This window comes from Aulostomus chinensis, chromosome 3 (genome assembly GCF_037954235.1).
Source record: "Aulostomus chinensis isolate RoL2024-O1b breed Wild chromosome 3, RoL_Achi_v1.0, whole genome shotgun sequence".
Lineage (NCBI taxonomy): Eukaryota > Metazoa > Chordata > Actinopteri > Syngnathiformes > Aulostomidae > Aulostomus > Aulostomus chinensis.
The window spans coordinates 26,491,141-26,509,910 of record NC_141322.1 but is presented as its reverse complement, the minus strand read 5'-3'; the positions used below and the strand labels follow the sequence as shown (position 1 = coordinate 26,509,910).

Here is an 18,770-nt window from a genome sequence, read left to right as displayed (position 1 = left end):
GATGATTCCCCCTGTTGAGGCTTGCTACGGGAATCATCTTAAGGTCGAGGGACTGATGTGAAGTACCTCCGGGACTCTGGCTTCTAACCTGTCTCCGTGCATTCATTTCAAACCCAGCCAGGGTACTTGGATGAGCATTGATGAAGCCGCAGTGGATGAGACTGAAAATATCACAAACAAGCCCTGTGTACCAGGCAAGAACGAGAAAAAAAAAAAAAAGTTTGTTTGTTTCATGCGACTAGTGCACTTTTCAATTTCCAGCTCAGTAATCAGGCTGAAATGCAGGTTTAGTTCACTATCCAGTATTTACTTCCTCTGAAATGTGATCGTGATCACCAGTTTGAGGGGCACATCTTCTTTTGCTTTGCCCTTAAGAACAGTTTGGGAAGCTGCAACAATAATCTGTCATTGTGTAACCTTATACTTTCAACACTGATCAAAGAACGTGTCAGTTGAAGAGTTTCTCCTTTACGTGGACTGAAAATAACTCTTAAAGCTTTCTCAGCCTCATCTATGCATGCTGCTGTTCCCTATCCTGATTTTACATTACAGCTGGATCGAACCAGCAATAGAAGGGGAGGGAGGCCCCATCCCAGACCCCGCCCACCTCCCAACATCACGCGTGAATGGTCGAGCTGTCAACGTGCACAGCACTGACTTTAACTGTTTACCACATCTGAAAGGGAGAATTTTGAAGATATATCCATAGTTATAGTACAACATATAGATATATTAGTAGTAACTGGAACAGAGCTAGAGTTAAATAGCTTTAACGACTTATTTATGAAGACTCACTCATACATTATATATCATGTATGGGTATGAACACCAAATTTTGATGATTTAATAGAACATTATTATAACGATGATTTGATAATACATCTCTGCATGCTACACCTCTACACTATAAATATACATATATATATATATATATATATATATACATATATATATATGTACACACACATACTGTATCTATTCAATACGTGTGTGTGTGTGTGTGTGTGTGTGCACCTTCTCTCTGTTTTGTTTAGAGACTCAGGAACATGACAGCAGATCCTCATCAGAGAAGCACACTGTGTATCATTACCAGGAAACACCTCTGCCTTCTGCTTGGTGAATCACTGCACGCCAAAGGGATGAATTGTTATATTTACATGAAGAGTTCACTGTTGCAATTCCTGAAAATACTTGAGAAACAACCTGCGGTAAAACAGACAGAGCTTTAGTTGACCTATTTCTTTGTCTATTACCTTTATTTTCCAATAATCTTTGCAGCAGTGGGAGCAACAGAGGCCAGATGATGTACTCCCTCTCCAAAGTGTTATATCACAACAGCTACTACAGCAGTAGAAAGAGTAAAATCAGTCTTTTTATATCTGAGTAAGAAGCCACAATCTAGCATCTGTAGAGTAGAAACTGTAAGATGCTAAACAGGGTGAATTCATTTGCTTTCATGGCACCGATGAAATTACTTCAAAACTATCAAATACCTGAATACCACATTTCTTTACCTGAGATATAAATCTCTGAGTTGTTATTGTTTTGTGTGATGTAAAAGTACTCTGACCAGAAAAATGAGACAGATAAACACAAACTAAATTTTGATAAACGGAGTTATATTTTCCGCTTATTCCTATTGAGTGTCACGGGGGGCTGGAGCCTATCCCAGCGCTCACTGGGCGAGAGGCGGGGTTCACCCTGGACAGGTCACCAGTCCATCACAGGGCCATCAGGAGCAATTAGGGGTTCAGTATCTTGCTCAAGGACACTTGGACATGGTCACCGGGGGAAGTGAGGATCAAACCAGCGAGACGGCCGCTCTACCTTTGAGGCATGCCGCCCTCTTAACATGCCAAGGAGATAAAAGCTTAGAAGTGTGATGTGATTTCCTTTTCTTGGAATGTTCTTTTGGGGAGGAAAGAAAAATCATTCAGCAACTGGTGTAATTTCAAGATATCGGTATTGATTTCAGTGAGCGAGACTGAAGCTCGTGAACTAACCAGCCTGCTGCTGCGGGTGGGTTGCAAAAATGGGTATAATTTGTATTATTCTTGTGTTAATTTGTGTTGTTACATTCATCACTTAGATGTCATGCTGTAATCAAGGTGAAGGCATTCACGTGTGTGTGTGTGTGTGTGTGTGTGTGTTTGTGTGATTGTCTCTGTGGTCATGTTTTGGCGTGTGTTTGCTTTTTTTTAATTTTGAAATTCATGTGATGCTCTGTCAGTAAACAAATAAATATTTTAGTTTGATTAAAAATGTTTCCTGAATAGCTGATTTAAATAACTGCAATCTAAGAGATAAAAAAAGAGGATGTATCAGAAATTCTGACAGAAAAAAACACATACTGGCAATTTAAGAAACATTTTTACATTAAACAATAAACAGATGCGCATTAAACATAGATGCATATGATAATTACAGTCACGATGTGAATATAAATGGAGGTGGAGCGTTAATTTGTGTTCAAAGCCAAACACCAGTAAGAGTTACCAGGGATCGGCGGTTGAAATTCTGATTTATTCACCTGCATTGACTGTAACACACCTTGTCACTTCTTTTGTAAAAGTCCTTCCCAAATGAAATTATTAGTAAATGTTTTTACCTCTTACAAAGCACTGAATACCATGATAATGTGACTGGATCAACACAAGAGCACAGTGAGTCATCACAAACACAACACAAAGCTCTTGATTTTTATTGTCTGTCGAGGAAAACTGTAAAGTCGTAGGTATTGTTATTGTTTAATCCCGGCGGCAAGTAGTTTGTGCGAGTTACACGTAGCTAAGAAGTGTTTTATACACACACACACACACATATATATATATATATATTTTTTTTTTTTTGGGGGGGGGGAAAGTAAGATGGTTTAAAAAGAAGTGAAAGGTGTGTTGGTGCAGCGTGACTGTACTGTGCTCTCCACGCCATGATTGTCATTAAGCTGATGAGTTGTTTATGAGTTATTTCCTCAATTTTTTCAATAAAAACATTAATCTGAAGAGCTTTTTTTTTTTTTTTTTTAATAACAGAAACTCCTCCAGTTGGGGTCGTGTTCTTATCAACTCCTGTTTTTAGAAAGGAGGCATGTATGCATATCTATGGATGGGAAATACTGACGCTGTAAATATTGTATATTGTATGATACGTGAGAAGCGGCTGTTGAAGGGCAGAACCTTGAGAGCTCAATAAATAAGTACATGTTCTTTTGAATTCCATCCAATTTTCTATACTCCCTCTTGTGCAGATCCCCCAGGTGAGCTACGCCTCCACAGCTCCAGAACTCAGCGACAACACCCGCTATGACTTCTTCTCGCGAGTGGTGCCTCCAGACACCTACCAGGCCCAGGCGATGGTCGACATCGTCAAAGCCATGCGTTGGAACTACGTCTCCACGGTGGCCTCAGAGGGGAACTACGGGGAGAGCGGTGTGGACGCTTTCATTCAGAAGTCTCGTGAGGACGGTGAGTACAAGTCTCTACTGTGTGCAGAGAAGTGGGTGGGCAAATTTATATCAGTTTATCCATCCAAACATACTGTGTTGAGGCATGCAAGTCAATTAGTATCACGGAGCAGGATTATTGGGTTACTTTTTATTTCTTAGCGGGTAACGTCAGGTTCCACACTGTATTTTCATAATCGCAAAGTATTGGAGACATCACAATGTATCAAAGCACTGACTAATCACTTCCCCTGGATGCTATTCCTGAAAGATCATGTGGACATCAATGCGCGGACGAGAAGAAAAGAAACTCGATGGGTGGATAGTGAGAGGTTTTCAGAGGTAGACAAAACACTTTCACCATCTGTATAAAAGAAAAGTTTATTCTTCAGATGGACGAGCTTCTCTGTTGGATCAATAACACTAATGCAAGGTCTGATCAAAGCAATAAAGCCTTGTTCTTGTGATAAGATTTGCAAGTGAGCGCGTACATGGGGTTGAATTATGTTTTTGCATTTATACTTTCAAGAAATCTCACTCACCAAGTCGTGTGTGCCTGGCATCGTCTTTACTCTTCCAGAGTCTCTTCACGCTAGTTCCATCATTTAACAGCCTCCAGATGAAGTCCCAGACACCATGGCCTTTAGTTTTCCGACGGGACTTCCCCTGTTACAGGGCTGTGGGTTTATTTTTGTTGTGGTTAACGAAAGCAGACTCCACAATATCTTTTATTGTTGCTGTTTAGATCGAATGCACCTCCATTGTGAGGGAACTATTGTGCCCCGCGATCAAACATTGATGGGTTAATCATCATGCTTTCAACCGCGGTTTCAGCTGGAAGAATGACAGAATATAATAACAATAATTATACATTTGGGCAACTCATTCATTAAATGATATTCAGAAGAGTGACTGCAGTCAGATCTATTAACCTGTCTACTAAAGTCATTAAAGTTATGACAACTTTTCGTATTTTTGCAGCCTGTCATTCAAGGCCTTGGCAGCAGCTACGACAGTATGTTGCTTTTATCACCTATTGCAGATTTATATTAGTAACATGTCAGTATTATTATTATTATTATGGTTTGTTCTTGAGTCTGAGTCCCTCAGTGTATGTGATTTCCTAATGGGAAACTATTGGCAACACCTGGGTTGCTGGTTCGATCCTCCCTTCCCCCACTGGCCATGTCAAAGTATCCTTGAGCAAGACACTGAACCCCTAAATGCTGCCGATGGCCCTTAGATGGACTGGCGACCCGTCCAGGGTGAACCCCGCCTCTCGCCCAATGACAGAGAGGATAGATTCCAGCCCCCCCCCCCCCCTCAACCCTCAATTAGGATGTTGCTTGCTTTAGTCCACAAGTTCACATTTACCATTTTGCTAATTTGAACACATCATGTGATGTATGTGTCACGTCACAGGGGTTGTTGGTGCTGGGACTCGACACCCGACTTGACTCAACCACGGCACTTTAGCTAGCGACATCCTCCGTCTGTGTCACGTTCCAGCTTCGTCACAGCTGCTGGATTCAATCCACTGCTGTTCTTGGTACTCTGTGTGTGTGTGTGTGTGTGTGTGTATGTATGTGTGTGTGTGTGTATGCGCGCGCGCAGCAGGATAATGACTCACGATTTTCACACTCTGTTATCGTTATCTGCTTTGATTAATTTTGACGAACTGGCTTATGTCTTTGAGGTGTGACATTCTCTTGCATCTGGTAACTCGCGCTCATAAACAAACTGTCTACAGCCTCCGAGTTTGTAGACATTAAAACGACAATGGAGCCAAGCAACCTTTTGTCCTATTTAAGTGCTGGTTAATGAGTGGAGTTATTTTTACATATTAAGAGTGTAATATGTAGCATTTACATTAGCATGAAACAAAAGGAAAAACACTCTCTGCTTTAATCCTGCTTTCTGAAATGTGGAGTTCATAACAGTCATCTGGGGACTGAGTCATAGTCTCTTGTTGCATAATAATTTTTGATTCTGTGGAGGGCAGACACAAGACAGAAGAGAGGCCACTCAAGCAGGAGGTGACGGGCGGCAGAGGCTGAGAGTCCCAACTTTGACATCAGACAGCCTCTCTCTGCAGAGATGTTGATTACTGTGGAGCGCGCCCCAATAGATGTCATTAATCAAGCTAATGAAACACAATGTCAATAAGAACCCTAACAAGATTCTCTTGCAAACCAATGGCCTGCCTGACATCAACATGAGAAACCCTGCTAATGGAGTAACTGCCATCCCTGTTTGACGAGGAGGATTACAAGCATTAGCTGCAGAGTTGGGTTGAATAAGCACACGTGGGGAATGCAAAATGAAGAACAGGAGAACACCGAGTCAGACAGTTTTTTGCCTGGTAACAGAGAGTAAAGCCTTAGCAATGCTCGAGCGATATGCTGACTTATTTTCTTTAATTGACCATTAATTACTAGCAAAGGGCTTTAGCTTGAATCTATTATGTGCAACATTTATCTCCTGTATGTCAACATGCGCTCATTTCATAGGCTCCTCACTGCACCAGCAGAGAAATTATGGACAAATAGTTTTAACACACACACATTCACACATGCTACAAAATGACTAATCTCACTATGAGAATCTGTTCCACAACATTTGGATCAAGTCTATCACAGTCACTCAAACAAGTAATTACCTGCATTTAAGTTAGCAGAGGGCTAACAGGAAGTAGCCAGCTCACTCTGAAGCTGTAAAATAGACACACAAACGTAGAGGCAGGACTTGTCTTACTCTCTGAATTTGATTCATTTGGTCTGACAATAATCAGAAAAACGATCCAAAATTATGAAAATTAAAAATAAATTACTTACCCACATAAAAGTTAGCAGGTGAGGGTTAGCCACGAGCTAGGTCAGCCTAAGTCTATGTGCGACACCTGTAGAACACACCTAGTCCACTCAGCCTGCATCCACCCGACAGTGTTCAATGTCCCTACAGAAACAAACTCCACATTCTCCATATATATATATACAGTATATATGTATTATATACAACTCCATATCGTGTGAAATGCAAAGAGCTTTACCTCTGAGTATTGTGTGAACTCGTATGGGCAAGAACTTTATGTAAGCCAACTCGATATATGTTCATTTATATGGAAAATTTGAAGCACAGCAGCTACAAATTGGAATATAAATGTATTCTAATTCAAACTAAAGATTTGTTTGTGGCACTCAGTCCTGAGCTGAGGATGTAAATCTCCAGGACTGCTCACAACCTATTTTAAAAAGCAAATCATTTCTCAAGACCCATTGGCAATGCAAATTTGAAGTAAATGTAACTCAAAAAGCAGTAAATATTGTATTATCCACTGACCTCTGAATGTGGAACAACTGGATCATTTTTTAGTGGGATAAAAACACAACTAGGCTTTGTAAATATTAATGATGCCGACTGTTGACATACTGTATAAAACATTATTCAATATACACTGTGCCCCTGAAGGGCAAAACTCACCAGGGCTTCAGAAATATAACACGACGTGATGGTTGTGACATGTTTTTATCACTGCTGCTTTAGTTAAGCTTAGTTCATATGACAAATTAGCAGCTGAGTCTTTTCATTTTACCCATCAGTTCTGATAAAGCAAAGCGCACCAATCACCATTTTGACATGGTGATATTACAGGCACGAACGTGACTGACATCGCTCAATCCCACTGAGGACGATTACGAATGCACGTAGAAAACCTAATGGCAAGATGTCAAATTGCTGTTATGAAATTACATAATCAGAAATCTCAATCTACAACTACATTTAAACCTAAAAAAAAAAAAAAAATCATAAAACTGAGGCTGATGTGTGAAGATTTTCTTGCTGGGAAAAAAAATAAAATAAAAAGTGTCAGTCCAACTACACCTCCGTTAGCCGGAGACGAATGTCCTCAATAATCCAAATTCCATCAACGTCTGAGCTGGAGAGAACCAAAGGTGACGCTAACTTCTCGCCTGCTCCTCAAAAACACGTCATCCTTCTGGCACCCTATAGCCCATGTACGTGATAACGTAATTAAGATGTAAAATCATCCCCTGGGGACAGCAAGTGACTGCACAACATCGCGATGCAATCCTTCCAGTAGTTGTTGAGAAATCTCATTCCTTACCTAAGTGATACATCAAGTGACAGTGATTAAGCGCCCCCCCCCAGAGCCACGCCACCAGTGTGGCTGTGCAAGTCTGATTTAAGGATGAAGGGAAGTCACAGGATGATTGAATTTGTGAGATCTCTCTCCGGCCTCTTTTTTTGCGCAAATCAGACATTTGAACATCTGTATTCTCAATCAGTGCAGACACTCGGGGAGGAGATCGCAGCGGTGGTCCTGCTTCCGTCCATATGGCCTCTTCATCTCTAGTTCAACACCGCTGCGTTGCGTGTCAGCCAGTCCTGTCTTTATTGTGAGACATTGCAAAAGGCAGCCCTGAGTGCCTCAGTTACGTCCTGCCAAAAAAATCTGCTTCAACAATCACGTGTCACCGCTTAATTCGTCAAGACCAATGGTGGAGTAATCATCGCTTATCCTCCGTCTCCTCTTACTTGGGGACAAATGTGTTTCTTCCAAGGCAGAGATATTATAAAATCCAATTTTCTTACGTAAGTAATTCTGCTTGAACTTTGATCTTGAGTTTTAGATTGTTGGGAAGTGTCTGTGCATATTCTCATTTGTCCAGGTCGTAGGTATCTCAAGGAACTGAATCAGGTCAACTGGATATGGTTTTATGTCTGGGAAACAAAGGCGAAACATCTTCCAGATATATAACTGTATCCACTTGAGCTGATCCAATTCCTTGAGATTGTTGGGAAACTTCAGGTGCTTTTGTGCTTGAAGAGAAGAAAAGACGCATCACCAGATTAAAAAAAAAAGTCATTTCTGATGTAAATTTGCATTAGTAAATGTCCAAATGGAGGACGCAGTGAGAGAAACTACATGTTCCTGATTCAATCACAAGAAACCAAGCATTGATTATGGTTTGGGGGAGGTTACAGCTGATGCCTCGATTTAATTTGTCCTGAATTCCCAGAGGGACGCTGTACAAATTGGCCCAAAATATAATGTGACGAGGCACAGATAAGGTAAGTGGGTGCTAGCCTAACACAGTAATAGCATGGAAATTAAAAAAGAAAAAAGAAAAAAGAGAAAAGGGGGACTAAAAATATCAACACCAACTTCCATGAAGCTGCTGTGTGTTGCATATAAGTGATGCTCGGATGACTCTCCTTTTACATCAGATTGCACCTAATAATCAATTTAAGTTCAACAGTTATAAAAAGCAAGAAATTAACCATGTTTTTTGAGTGGGAAATCTTGTATCTACCAAATATCCCCATGCTTTAAAATTATGGACAGTTGTGTGTGTGTGGTTGAAAGATGTGATTTTTCCGGGCTGTTAAGAAGAACGCTGATTTAAATGAACTAATATTGAATAATGATATGAATTTACCAGCTCGAAGAACTCATCTAGATTGTAATTCCTACAGCTCCTTTTCATTAGAATACATCAATACCAGGCTCTTCCTTTGTGAACCCTTTCACATTATCCTCATTACCTTAGCGCCAATATTGTATCATTCAATAAAGATATAATGATAAACCTGATACCTTCAATTACATCAGCAAAATGTGGTTACTGTGATGACTTCCTGTTTTGTGGGATTAAAAAGATCATTTAAAGGTACAAATTGAACTGCTACTTGTAAATGAGAGGAGGAATTAAGGTCATTACGGTGTAATTACATACTGTTGAATGGAAATTGAAACTTGATTTGGCGTGTAATAAGAAAAAAAGATTTACAAGGGAAAAAAAAAAGATAGACAAAGCTGACAGGAACATTGTGTTTTGTTTGACCCTCAGTGTTAAAAGCGTTACTTCACACAAAAAGTGTAACTTGTCTCTTAAGTGGTTATTATTAGCCCAAAGCTAATGGAGATAAAGTATCAACAGCAACAAAACTGCCCAAATGTGCTTTTCCAAACTCTCAAATGCTCAATTCAAATCCTCTTTATGGAACTGTACAGTATACTCTATAATCCACGACACTTTGATTTGAGATAGTGCAGCTTGTCATGCCAAATTATTCCTGAGCAATTCACGTTGAACATACGCTAGTGAAGGTTTCTAACACCTTCCATTATCCCTGCCTGTTACTGTATACATTGTATAGTTACTGTATACATATTGTACTGTTTTGGGCAGTTCATTTTTTAAGCCAATCAATTTTTTTTTTTTTTTTAAAGAAGCAATTAAGTTTTCTAGCTCCTTTGTGTAATCTGCACCCGCTGAAGATTAAATGATTCAGTCAGACATCATTTTGAGCTGAACTTAGCATCGTGTGTTGCTACGAGCTAACGGTCTCCAGCCGGACAGCTGTTGTGTGTTCTCTACACGTCTGCATGCACTGAAGTGCATCATCTAAAATGTCATGACAGTTCAGGATGAATACATGTACAGTTACAACCCTCACACACCCTCACACACACACACACACAAAGAAAAGAAAATCCAACCCAGACCCAGTCATGCTAATGGTGTGTTTACACGAGCACACAGCGATAGGAGCAGAATATCCGTGACAGCAGGAGGAGGGGAGAGGACACTACTCAACCTGAGGAGATGCTTTTTAACAGTTGGTTGCTAACTACTTCGCATTCTATTCTCAAGTTGCCTCATTAACCTCCGATTCTCCTCATTAAATTGACTTACTGAGACAGACTTTAATCTGTCTTGAGGAGAGTCACAAATCACTTGTTCAATTACATCATTTGTTTGTATAAGTTTCACCTCCAACTTATTTCCGACCCTGAACATGATGGTGAGGAACCGGAGCACGAAACCAACCAGACGAACCGGAGAATAATTCCCAAACTTGGCAACTTTTCCAGGAATCCAGTTTTCGGATTCTTATCACCAGGAGAGGTGGATATTGTTAATTATTACATCTGGAACCCCCCAACTATGAACAAGGGTGTTTTACAACTTCGTCATCTTACTCTGGCAAACCAACTAAGTCATTTATTTTTCTGTTGTTCTGGTTTTCTGTTGTGTCTATGGTTTTTGGAACGTTTCTCAACCCCCCGCCCCATTCAGTTTTTTGATTTTGCACCTGTGGTATCTGGATTACCAAACCCAATGGCGGAGTAGAGCAGAATTAGTCTTGAGATTATTGAGTTAGATATTGATTCCTGTGGTGAAATTGGGTCATCCATCCTAGCAGGGAAAAAAAAGCAATAAATTTTAGCATATGCCAAGACAAGGGGACTATAATCACTCAAATAAAAGTGAAAGTCAAAGAGAATCCATCTGCACTTTGGAGGACGTGATGTATTGGAAAGAAGTAACATGTTGAAAAGTGATTGAGCTCCATATAGTTTTTTTTTGCGGATCTAAGCTTTTTTTTTTTTTTTTTTAAGTGTGGTGTAGACTGAGTCATTATTTTTGTTCATGTAGGACAGACTTTGCCTCTCATGTCTTTTGTAAAAGGTCTGGAATTGCACAGCCAGACACATCATCCCTATTTGTTTTACTAGCCTACTATTACTTTTATATCAGTTTTGATCATTTTATGAGTCAAACATATTCTCCTTTTAATCCCACTCATAGATCAAAGCTGAAAAAAGCTCTCACACACATGCACACACTCTTCCCACAGCAGCTCCACACTGCAGGCTGACAGGGTAATGAATTCTCACTCCTGTCTCATCCCACCACTACAAAAATACTCCTGACCCGTCCCCATCCCGGGAGAATGAGTCCCATTTTGTTCCTTTCATCCCTTTGTGCGATTACTTTGTCTTGTACTGCAGTACTTTAACCACAGAGTAGACTGTATTTGTCGAGAAGGGTTGGACTTGAGGAGTTTGCAAGCACTGAACAATTGTGATCATATGGGTCGAGTTCCTGGTTGTCACAGCTGCGTGTTCCTGGTGTGTCGAGTGTGCTTGCATCACACGGACACCTGATATGAAGGTGTACGATAGTTTACATTCTCAGGTTAGCAGGGACGTAAGCGCCACAAATTCATCAATACATATGACACAGGGCTTTAGCGCTAGGCTACATAAAATATGAGCTAACTCCTGTGATTCCAGCCCCGCCCATTCCTCTCTCTGTTCAGCCTGTCCTTCAACACTCCGGCGATGAAAGGTGGAACTGAAAGTGGCAAGCCAAAGACAAAAGACAAAAAAGAATAATCATCCCCGGCATTGTGGCCCACACCAGCTCACCACAGCCGATCCCACAACTCACCATGGCAACGCCTCATAGCGTTTAAATAAACAGAAAGACTGAGTCTTTTCAGCTGTTTTTTAGCAGCAGGAGTTGAACCCTGAGGGAGAAAAAGCCTTGATGGTGATGAATCAGTCACAGCGTTTCTTCAACTTTTGAAACATGACCCCCCCCCCCCAGTATATGCAGGTTGGTCTTCTTGGCCCCCCCGTACCCACACACCTTACACTCATATACCCGCGGACAGAATAATAAAGTCCATTTTGGTCAGCTGGTCAGTTAACATGTAAAAATGTAACAGTGTCCTCTGTTCACATAGTTTTATTATAGTTTTGACTCTCACACTCACTCTGAAGTCTTACTCACCGTTACAAGCAGTATAATATAAAAAAAAATAACAGTTTCAGTCTAAAAATACATTTTACTTTTTCGTCCGACCATTTTTTGACTCTCAGAAACGATTCTGCAAGCCCAGTGGGGGTCCAGACCCCCAGGTTGAGAACCGCATACATTAGTTTGTACCTAGCCAATTCTTTCTACTTTATTTGATCTTTGAAATATCTTCTTTCTCCATTCTGTTAGAAATTCCGCTTCTTAATTGTGACAAACTATTTTAACATTGTTGGTGTCTTCCGTCTGTCACACTCCTCCTCTCCCCTGTCCTGCTGATGCACTCGACGCACACTCGCATTACGGCGTGATAAAATCATGAACAAATCAGGGCTGCACGCTCAGATTTGTCAACGGAACATTTGCAAACCATGGAAACTAACTTGCAATATGTAAATTATATCGTAAGGTGTGGACAATAAACTGTGAAACCCGTCCAGGTAGTGGTCACGGTATTTCCATCCTAGTCTGACAGAAGTGGTCACAAGCTAAATGAGTTGGTTTTCAGATTTATAGGAAATACTGACAGTTTCATATTTAATGAATATGTAAGGAGCAAAATGGAATTTAACCCAAACAAGGCATCACAGGTGCACACAGCAGTCACATAAAGAGTGAGCCACAACCTCATTTTCACCAAACTGAAGCAGAGCAGGAGTGACTCGTTGAACGTGGACGTAGGAATCTCTCAGTGTCTTTCCAATTTAACTGACAGGGGCAGAGATTGTGTTTAGAACAAATGTGTGCAGTTTTCAAATTTGAGGTGAACATATTGTGAATCCTTCCAGGGTAAACTGAGGGTACTCGCCTGTAACGGGGGGGGGGGGGGGGCGGGGGAGGGGGGGGTTATTACTGTCTGTAGGAGAGTAATTTTGTTATGAACAGATGATTTACACACCCACTGAGGGACCCTGCAGTAAGTCCTTGGCCCCTTTTAACATTGAACCAACCTTTTGTCTTTTATCCATAATAATTCTATTAGCCTTCCGTGTTCACTATCTGTCACAGAGTCCCACCAATTTCTTAAAACATCATGCTTCCTCTAATGGGGTTTAAATGCAATTTTGTTCCTGCGCAAAGACCTTGAGGGTCTGACATGGAACCGCTGGTGGAGCCCCCCTTGTGCTAGGGAGGCACGGGTAGGTTACCATGAGAGCTGGCTGAGCAGGAGCTCTGGAGCCTTATGTGATGGGAAAGCATGGGCGGGAACCGACCACTGACTTGCGGAGATAAGTAATCTTTACACACACGATGCTGAAATAACCTTGATGGTGGAAATGGAATTAGATTTAGCAAAAAAGTAACATGAACGCTGTTCTCCGATCGAGACTTCCAATGGTATTCGGCTGCACAGTGAGACAAAAAATAGGATTCCTACTGGCCCATAAGATGAGCTGAAATATGAAAAATGTTGAGTCGAAACATCGAGAACCGACTGAAGGGAATGAATTATAGTTTGTTTGTCCAACATTAGTAACATTAGCTTTTTTGACCACAGCTATGCATTAATGCACCGTGGGAGGGAATTTCCTTGACTTTTTTGTTTTTAAAAAAAAACCCTGATTATTTTCAGTATAAGTGCACACTGTAATGATTACGATCAATCCACGCTCTGCTTTTCCACACCAAGTCTGCTGCATTTCTGACCGGTTGGGCATTCATAATTGGCTCTCAACATTTCATTCCTTTTTTTTTGTTTTTTTCTTCTTCTTTTGCTTCTCATAGCCAAAAAAACCCAAGAGTGTCAAATATAAACAGCGGGAGGCTGAGTAAACACCATAAAAAAAAAGTCTATCCTTTGTACGAAAGAGGCTAAAAAAAATAAACAAATAAACAGCCACTGATTTCTTTCTTCCCATTAAACAGTTAAACATAATCACTATTTTTCTGGGGCGGATTTCAGCTCAGTAAAGTGGAATGGAAATTTAGAACTTTCTGGATAAAACCTGAACAAAAGGCAATGGCTGGCATTCTACATTTTAAGGGTTATTGAAGACATTAAACTGGAGTCATTTTGGAGTGAGTGTGTGTGTGTGTGTGTGTGTGTGTGTGTGTGTGTGAGAGAGAGAGAGAGAGAGAGAGAGTTTCTAATTTGACACTGAATGAGGAATAGAGTGATTTAGCCTTGCAGGAATCACGAAATTACTCATCATGAAATTATTTGACTCGGGATGTGATCATTTGTCATTGTATCTCCATGAAGAAGAGCACCACGTCCCTGCAGGAGTTCGTAACATAAGAGGCATTTCCTGCTTCTTCTTCTTCGCCTTTTTTTTTTTTTGCTTGTAGTACTGTACTGTATATACGCGGGTCCATGTGTTGGAGCCGGGTGGGATGTTTCTACATTTTTCAGGGATAAATCTATAAATTGTAATCTCAAACTTCCATTTTCCTCCTGTATCGATCCATTTTCCACCATCGGCTTTGTGAATGGATTAAGCTACCGTGCAAACAAAGAGAATCTGGTGTCCCAACATCAACGCCATGATCAATGGCGAAGACAGACCGGGTCAACAATTTCAATGCCTGTGTTTATTGAGGCAAAGGAGCAAGACGGACCAGTGGAGTGGAGGGTGAAAACTACAATCAATACCACAGCTATCATCATTTGCAGGGTTTATTAATGACTTTGCCTCAAGCCAGCATCGGCCCACAGAGCTAAACTCGCTTGCATTTAGGAAAATGACACTCCAGCGTTTATGCAGCGTGCTTTCTATCAATCACTGCGGTCCAAGTTGCTCCCAGCAATGGTCTGGCTATCTCCACTCACCTCACAAAAACAAGCCCCTCAATCTCGTAATGAATGGCATCAATTATGCGGCCGAGCTGCCAAGATATACAAATGATTCAGAGTGGGTCAAACTCTAAAGGCTAACAAATATTTAATTCACTTTCTTTCACTCTGTTCTTCTTTGCTGTGGCTCAGTACAGTTTTCATGAATTTTAAAAGGTTTATCCACCTGTTAGCTAGTGACAACATCATCACTCACCTGAGCTACAGCCATTAGGCGGCGAGTGCGTTCACCAACAGGTAGCCTTCCCACGCACGCTATGATTTCACAACGGTACAAAACACTCCAAATCAGACACTGTGCTGTACACACAATGTGTCATCCACTACACCAGCAGACAAATTTTTATGGCAGTTGAACTCCAGAATGAGGCAGCTCCGTTCAAACAAAATAAGGTCTCTTTTCTTTCAAAAACGGCAGCATAAACGAGTGAACAAATCCATTTTCCTACTGTCAAATAAAAGTGTTGAATAGAGGGTAACAGATGAAAAAGGGCCAAATGGTCTGCAGTTTCAGAGCTCACAGAGAATTTGTGATTAATGGAGGAACAGAAGATTTAAAAATGCTGACAGTGTGATTCAATCCAAAAACTAGCTAGCTGCAAAACAATAAAATGATGGGAGGATTATCACCTCTCCTGATCCATGAAAGTGTTGGCTGAGTTTCTCTTAGGTCTTCGTCTCCATGGTTCCCTGCTCTCCAGTTCTAATACAGATTAGACTGCCATGCTGGCCTGGCGTACATGTCCATGGGATTAGCCCTCTACAACACAGCATCCAACAGCTGACCAACTAACTTGAAATTGTAGTCCTGCTTGACGAGGTCTGCTCCCCAGTCCGGATAACCAGATCCAGGATTACCATACTTTGGCGGAGGGGGAAAAAAAAAAAAAAAAAAAAAAGTCTCGCTCAGATGTAAATGGCTCTGCTCTGCAAAGACTCTCTGCTCGTCTCTCCTCCCTCTTTCACCATCATCTTTGTGCTGCACAAGGCCAAAGTAAAGCTGCATTACCTTGACCTCAATAAGTCTGCTGAATCTGCAGCAGCATAATGATGCAGGAATCTTTTGAGCTGAGACATGATTAAAGGTACATCCAAGTTTTCACACAAGATATGAAGCAGCGCAACGAGTGTGTGCGTTTAACGAAATGATGAAAACCTAAATTGAATACAAATCAGAACATGAGAATAACTGGTAGTTCTGCGTCATCTACCTGTTAAAGCGTTAGAACCCGGAGTCGTCTGTTATTCGTTTTATGTTTGGCCTGTATTCCTCCATCAAGCGTTCTTTTATAGTCGACATGGGGAAACGAACAACGTGTGCACACGGTCTAAATTCTCCACAGAATTCTTGAAGAGGCTTTCAAGATAAAGCATCAAATAGTCAGATCTCAATGTGTTTCATTGTAGAAGCAGAATATCTGTCTCTGCATGCGAATGAGGATGGCTTTTATACAATATTCCACTTATTTGTCTTTTTCTGTAATGGTGGAGTTAAACCAATCCACAGGAATCATACAAACCAATTTGCAAATAAATGAAAACCCAGAGTTTGTTCAGTTAAGCGACAACATCCACAGAATGTGGATTTTTGTCCACTGCGGTAACAATAAAAAGCAAAGCTGAATTCAGAAGGTAGACAGACAATATTATAACTGTGTGAGTAGACACAGCACACATCTAAATCCGCATATTAATCAAAATACAGCAAGTATATCCAAACATCCTCTAATTTAATACCCCACTCTAGTTTTCCGTCAGCTACAATATTGTAGTATTTATTAAATTCAACTACAAAAAAAACATGCACATAAATATTAACTTTAGGAAAACATAAATCTTCCAGTCAATTAAAGCTTCAACATATCTGACTTTTATCCACGATTTATAGTATATCAAATTATGTCTGTAAGGAATGGGCCAAATATTTAATGTGTTGGCTAGCGCACTAATTAATGTGCCAGTGTGCATTATAAAAATTAACTGGATGAAGGAATCCAACGTGGATGTGAAAGTTTCTCCGTTTGGAGACTCACTTGAGTTGTGAGTAGCTGGCTGGAGGAAGCTGTAATGACTTTGCTGTTTTCCCAATGAGCTGGCTAGAGTGAAAATAAATGTAAAAAGGTTTCACTGGTGGAACTGGGAACTGGAAATGGCTGTGCAGCAGCCTTTTAACACTGCATTTATCCTGGCATCCATTTCTGATGATAGATAGGTGTTACTGTCAGGGATACCCTGAGCTGCACTGGGAAAAAATATAAAAATGCAACAAATTATTGCTGTTTCTGCTTCAGGGTAGGATAGTAGAGAGATACAGGAAGTGGCAGGGGTGAGGAACTGACATGCAGGAGGAGCCCTGGGCTACTTTCACACCGGGCCACAGATGTAGGGACCCAGCCTTCACGTAAACGTTCTACCAGGTGAGCCACCTGTTCTCCGTGACTAAAATATGCTCTCAGTGTTGGTGCTTGTCACTCCCCAAGCGGAGTCAAGCACACAAGTGAGGCAACGGCTCTGTGAGGAGGAGCGCATACCTCCACCAGGATGACGCCATGTCGTTACATATGGATTTGAATCAGTTGCAAAATCTAATTGATTGTTCCTCAGCCTTAATTCTATTATCCTCTATCCTCAACCTGATGTGTTACCAACCCCGGTGATAACATGACATCCTCGGTGGAGGCAGAGAGGATGTTTTATGATGTCGCTGTTCGTGTGAAGGACTGGTTTCTAACACAAGTGGTTACCTTTTTTGAGGGGGAAAAAAAAAGATGGTTAAGGTTCTAATAAGCAGTTTTTTTTTATGTACTGGCTGGTCAAAATATGAAGGTCAACAGTTGAGACAAGGTGTATATTAGCATTTACACTTCATACAGAAAATGTCTCTTTCAGAGGACGGTGTGACCATATCACCCTCATCCTTCGGAGGCCTAAATTTCAGGCTCATAGAGTCACTAAAATCATAGGAGCTGCACCTTTTCAACTGTATGCAGTTAAAAAAAAAAGAAAAAAAAGTAAATATCTACATTAGATAACATAGTCAGGAAAGTGGCCACTGATAATGCAATGGTTGTAATTTTTGTTACATTTCCACAGTTTTGGAAAATGAAAAAGTAGCAAATTGTTCTGGCTTGTGTTAATGCAAAGAGCATGAAACCAAAATCTGTCGAATCCAATTTTTGCTTTCAGGGGAAAAAAAAAAAAAAGAAAGAAAAAAAGTTATGATTTGTGTGCACCACTGGCAACTTTCATAACAGAAGTTAGAACAATACTTGAATGGATTAAAGGCTAAAAACTAGTCACATAAATTTGCGCAAAATTTGAACTGTTACACACAGGGGAGATATTTGTGAACACTGAAAAGTGCTGTTATACTTTCTAAAGAAACACTTCCAAGCTATAAAAATAAATGATAAAAATATGCTAAAGAGGTTTTGGAGGTAATTAAAATTTAAATGGAAAGCTGTTGGTACAAACTCTTCGCTAAGCATTGTTTATCATTAACTGGAGGCTTGAATGATAAAATATGGTGTTTATGTGTTTTTGTAAATTGTGCATTTACTGACTATGTTTGCCTTTTTTTTTATGCAAGAAGAAAAACATGTTTGAATTGTGCCAAATCAAAAATGCAGCACTTGAAGAGAAAATGTTCCCGTGTGAGATTTCATGGGAAATTATATCACTGTCACTTTGAATTCCCTTCGTCTTGCTTCTTTGATGCAAAGTGGGTTCGCTGTAGCCCACCACTTAAGAATAAGAAAAGAGGCTGTTATTAAAGCAGTTATTTAGACACCCTCTGAAAGTGTTTATCTGAGAACAAAGTGACACTTGGGGCCCTATTTTAACTGCACAAGCACAAAGCGGTGTGCCTGTGGCGGGTGGACACCTGCTGTTTTAGTTCATG

General features: G+C 40.6%; 1 protein-coding gene and 1 long non-coding RNA gene across 2 annotated transcripts in view; one reads left to right on the top strand and one right to left on the bottom strand.

Moving 5' to 3' along the window:
• Positions 1-1,276, bottom strand: part of LOC147268435 (uncharacterized) — a 29,218-nt gene extending 27,942 nt beyond the window's left edge. The window contains exons 1-2 of the long non-coding RNA XR_015112149.1: positions 1,254-1,276; positions 1,015-1,124 (exon numbers count right to left, since the gene is read on the bottom strand). This is a non-coding gene — a long non-coding RNA (uncharacterized LOC147268435). The remainder of the gene's footprint in view (positions 1-1,014; positions 1,125-1,253) is intronic.
• grm4 (glutamate receptor, metabotropic 4) overlaps positions 1-18,770 on the top strand; it is a 174,639-nt gene that overhangs the window by 93,471 nt on the left and 62,398 nt on the right. The window contains exon 3 of the mRNA XM_086199992.1: positions 3,248-3,464. Within this exon, the coding sequence (XP_086056118.1) occupies positions 3,248-3,464 (217 nt within the window). The remainder of the gene's footprint in view (positions 1-3,247; positions 3,465-18,770) is intronic.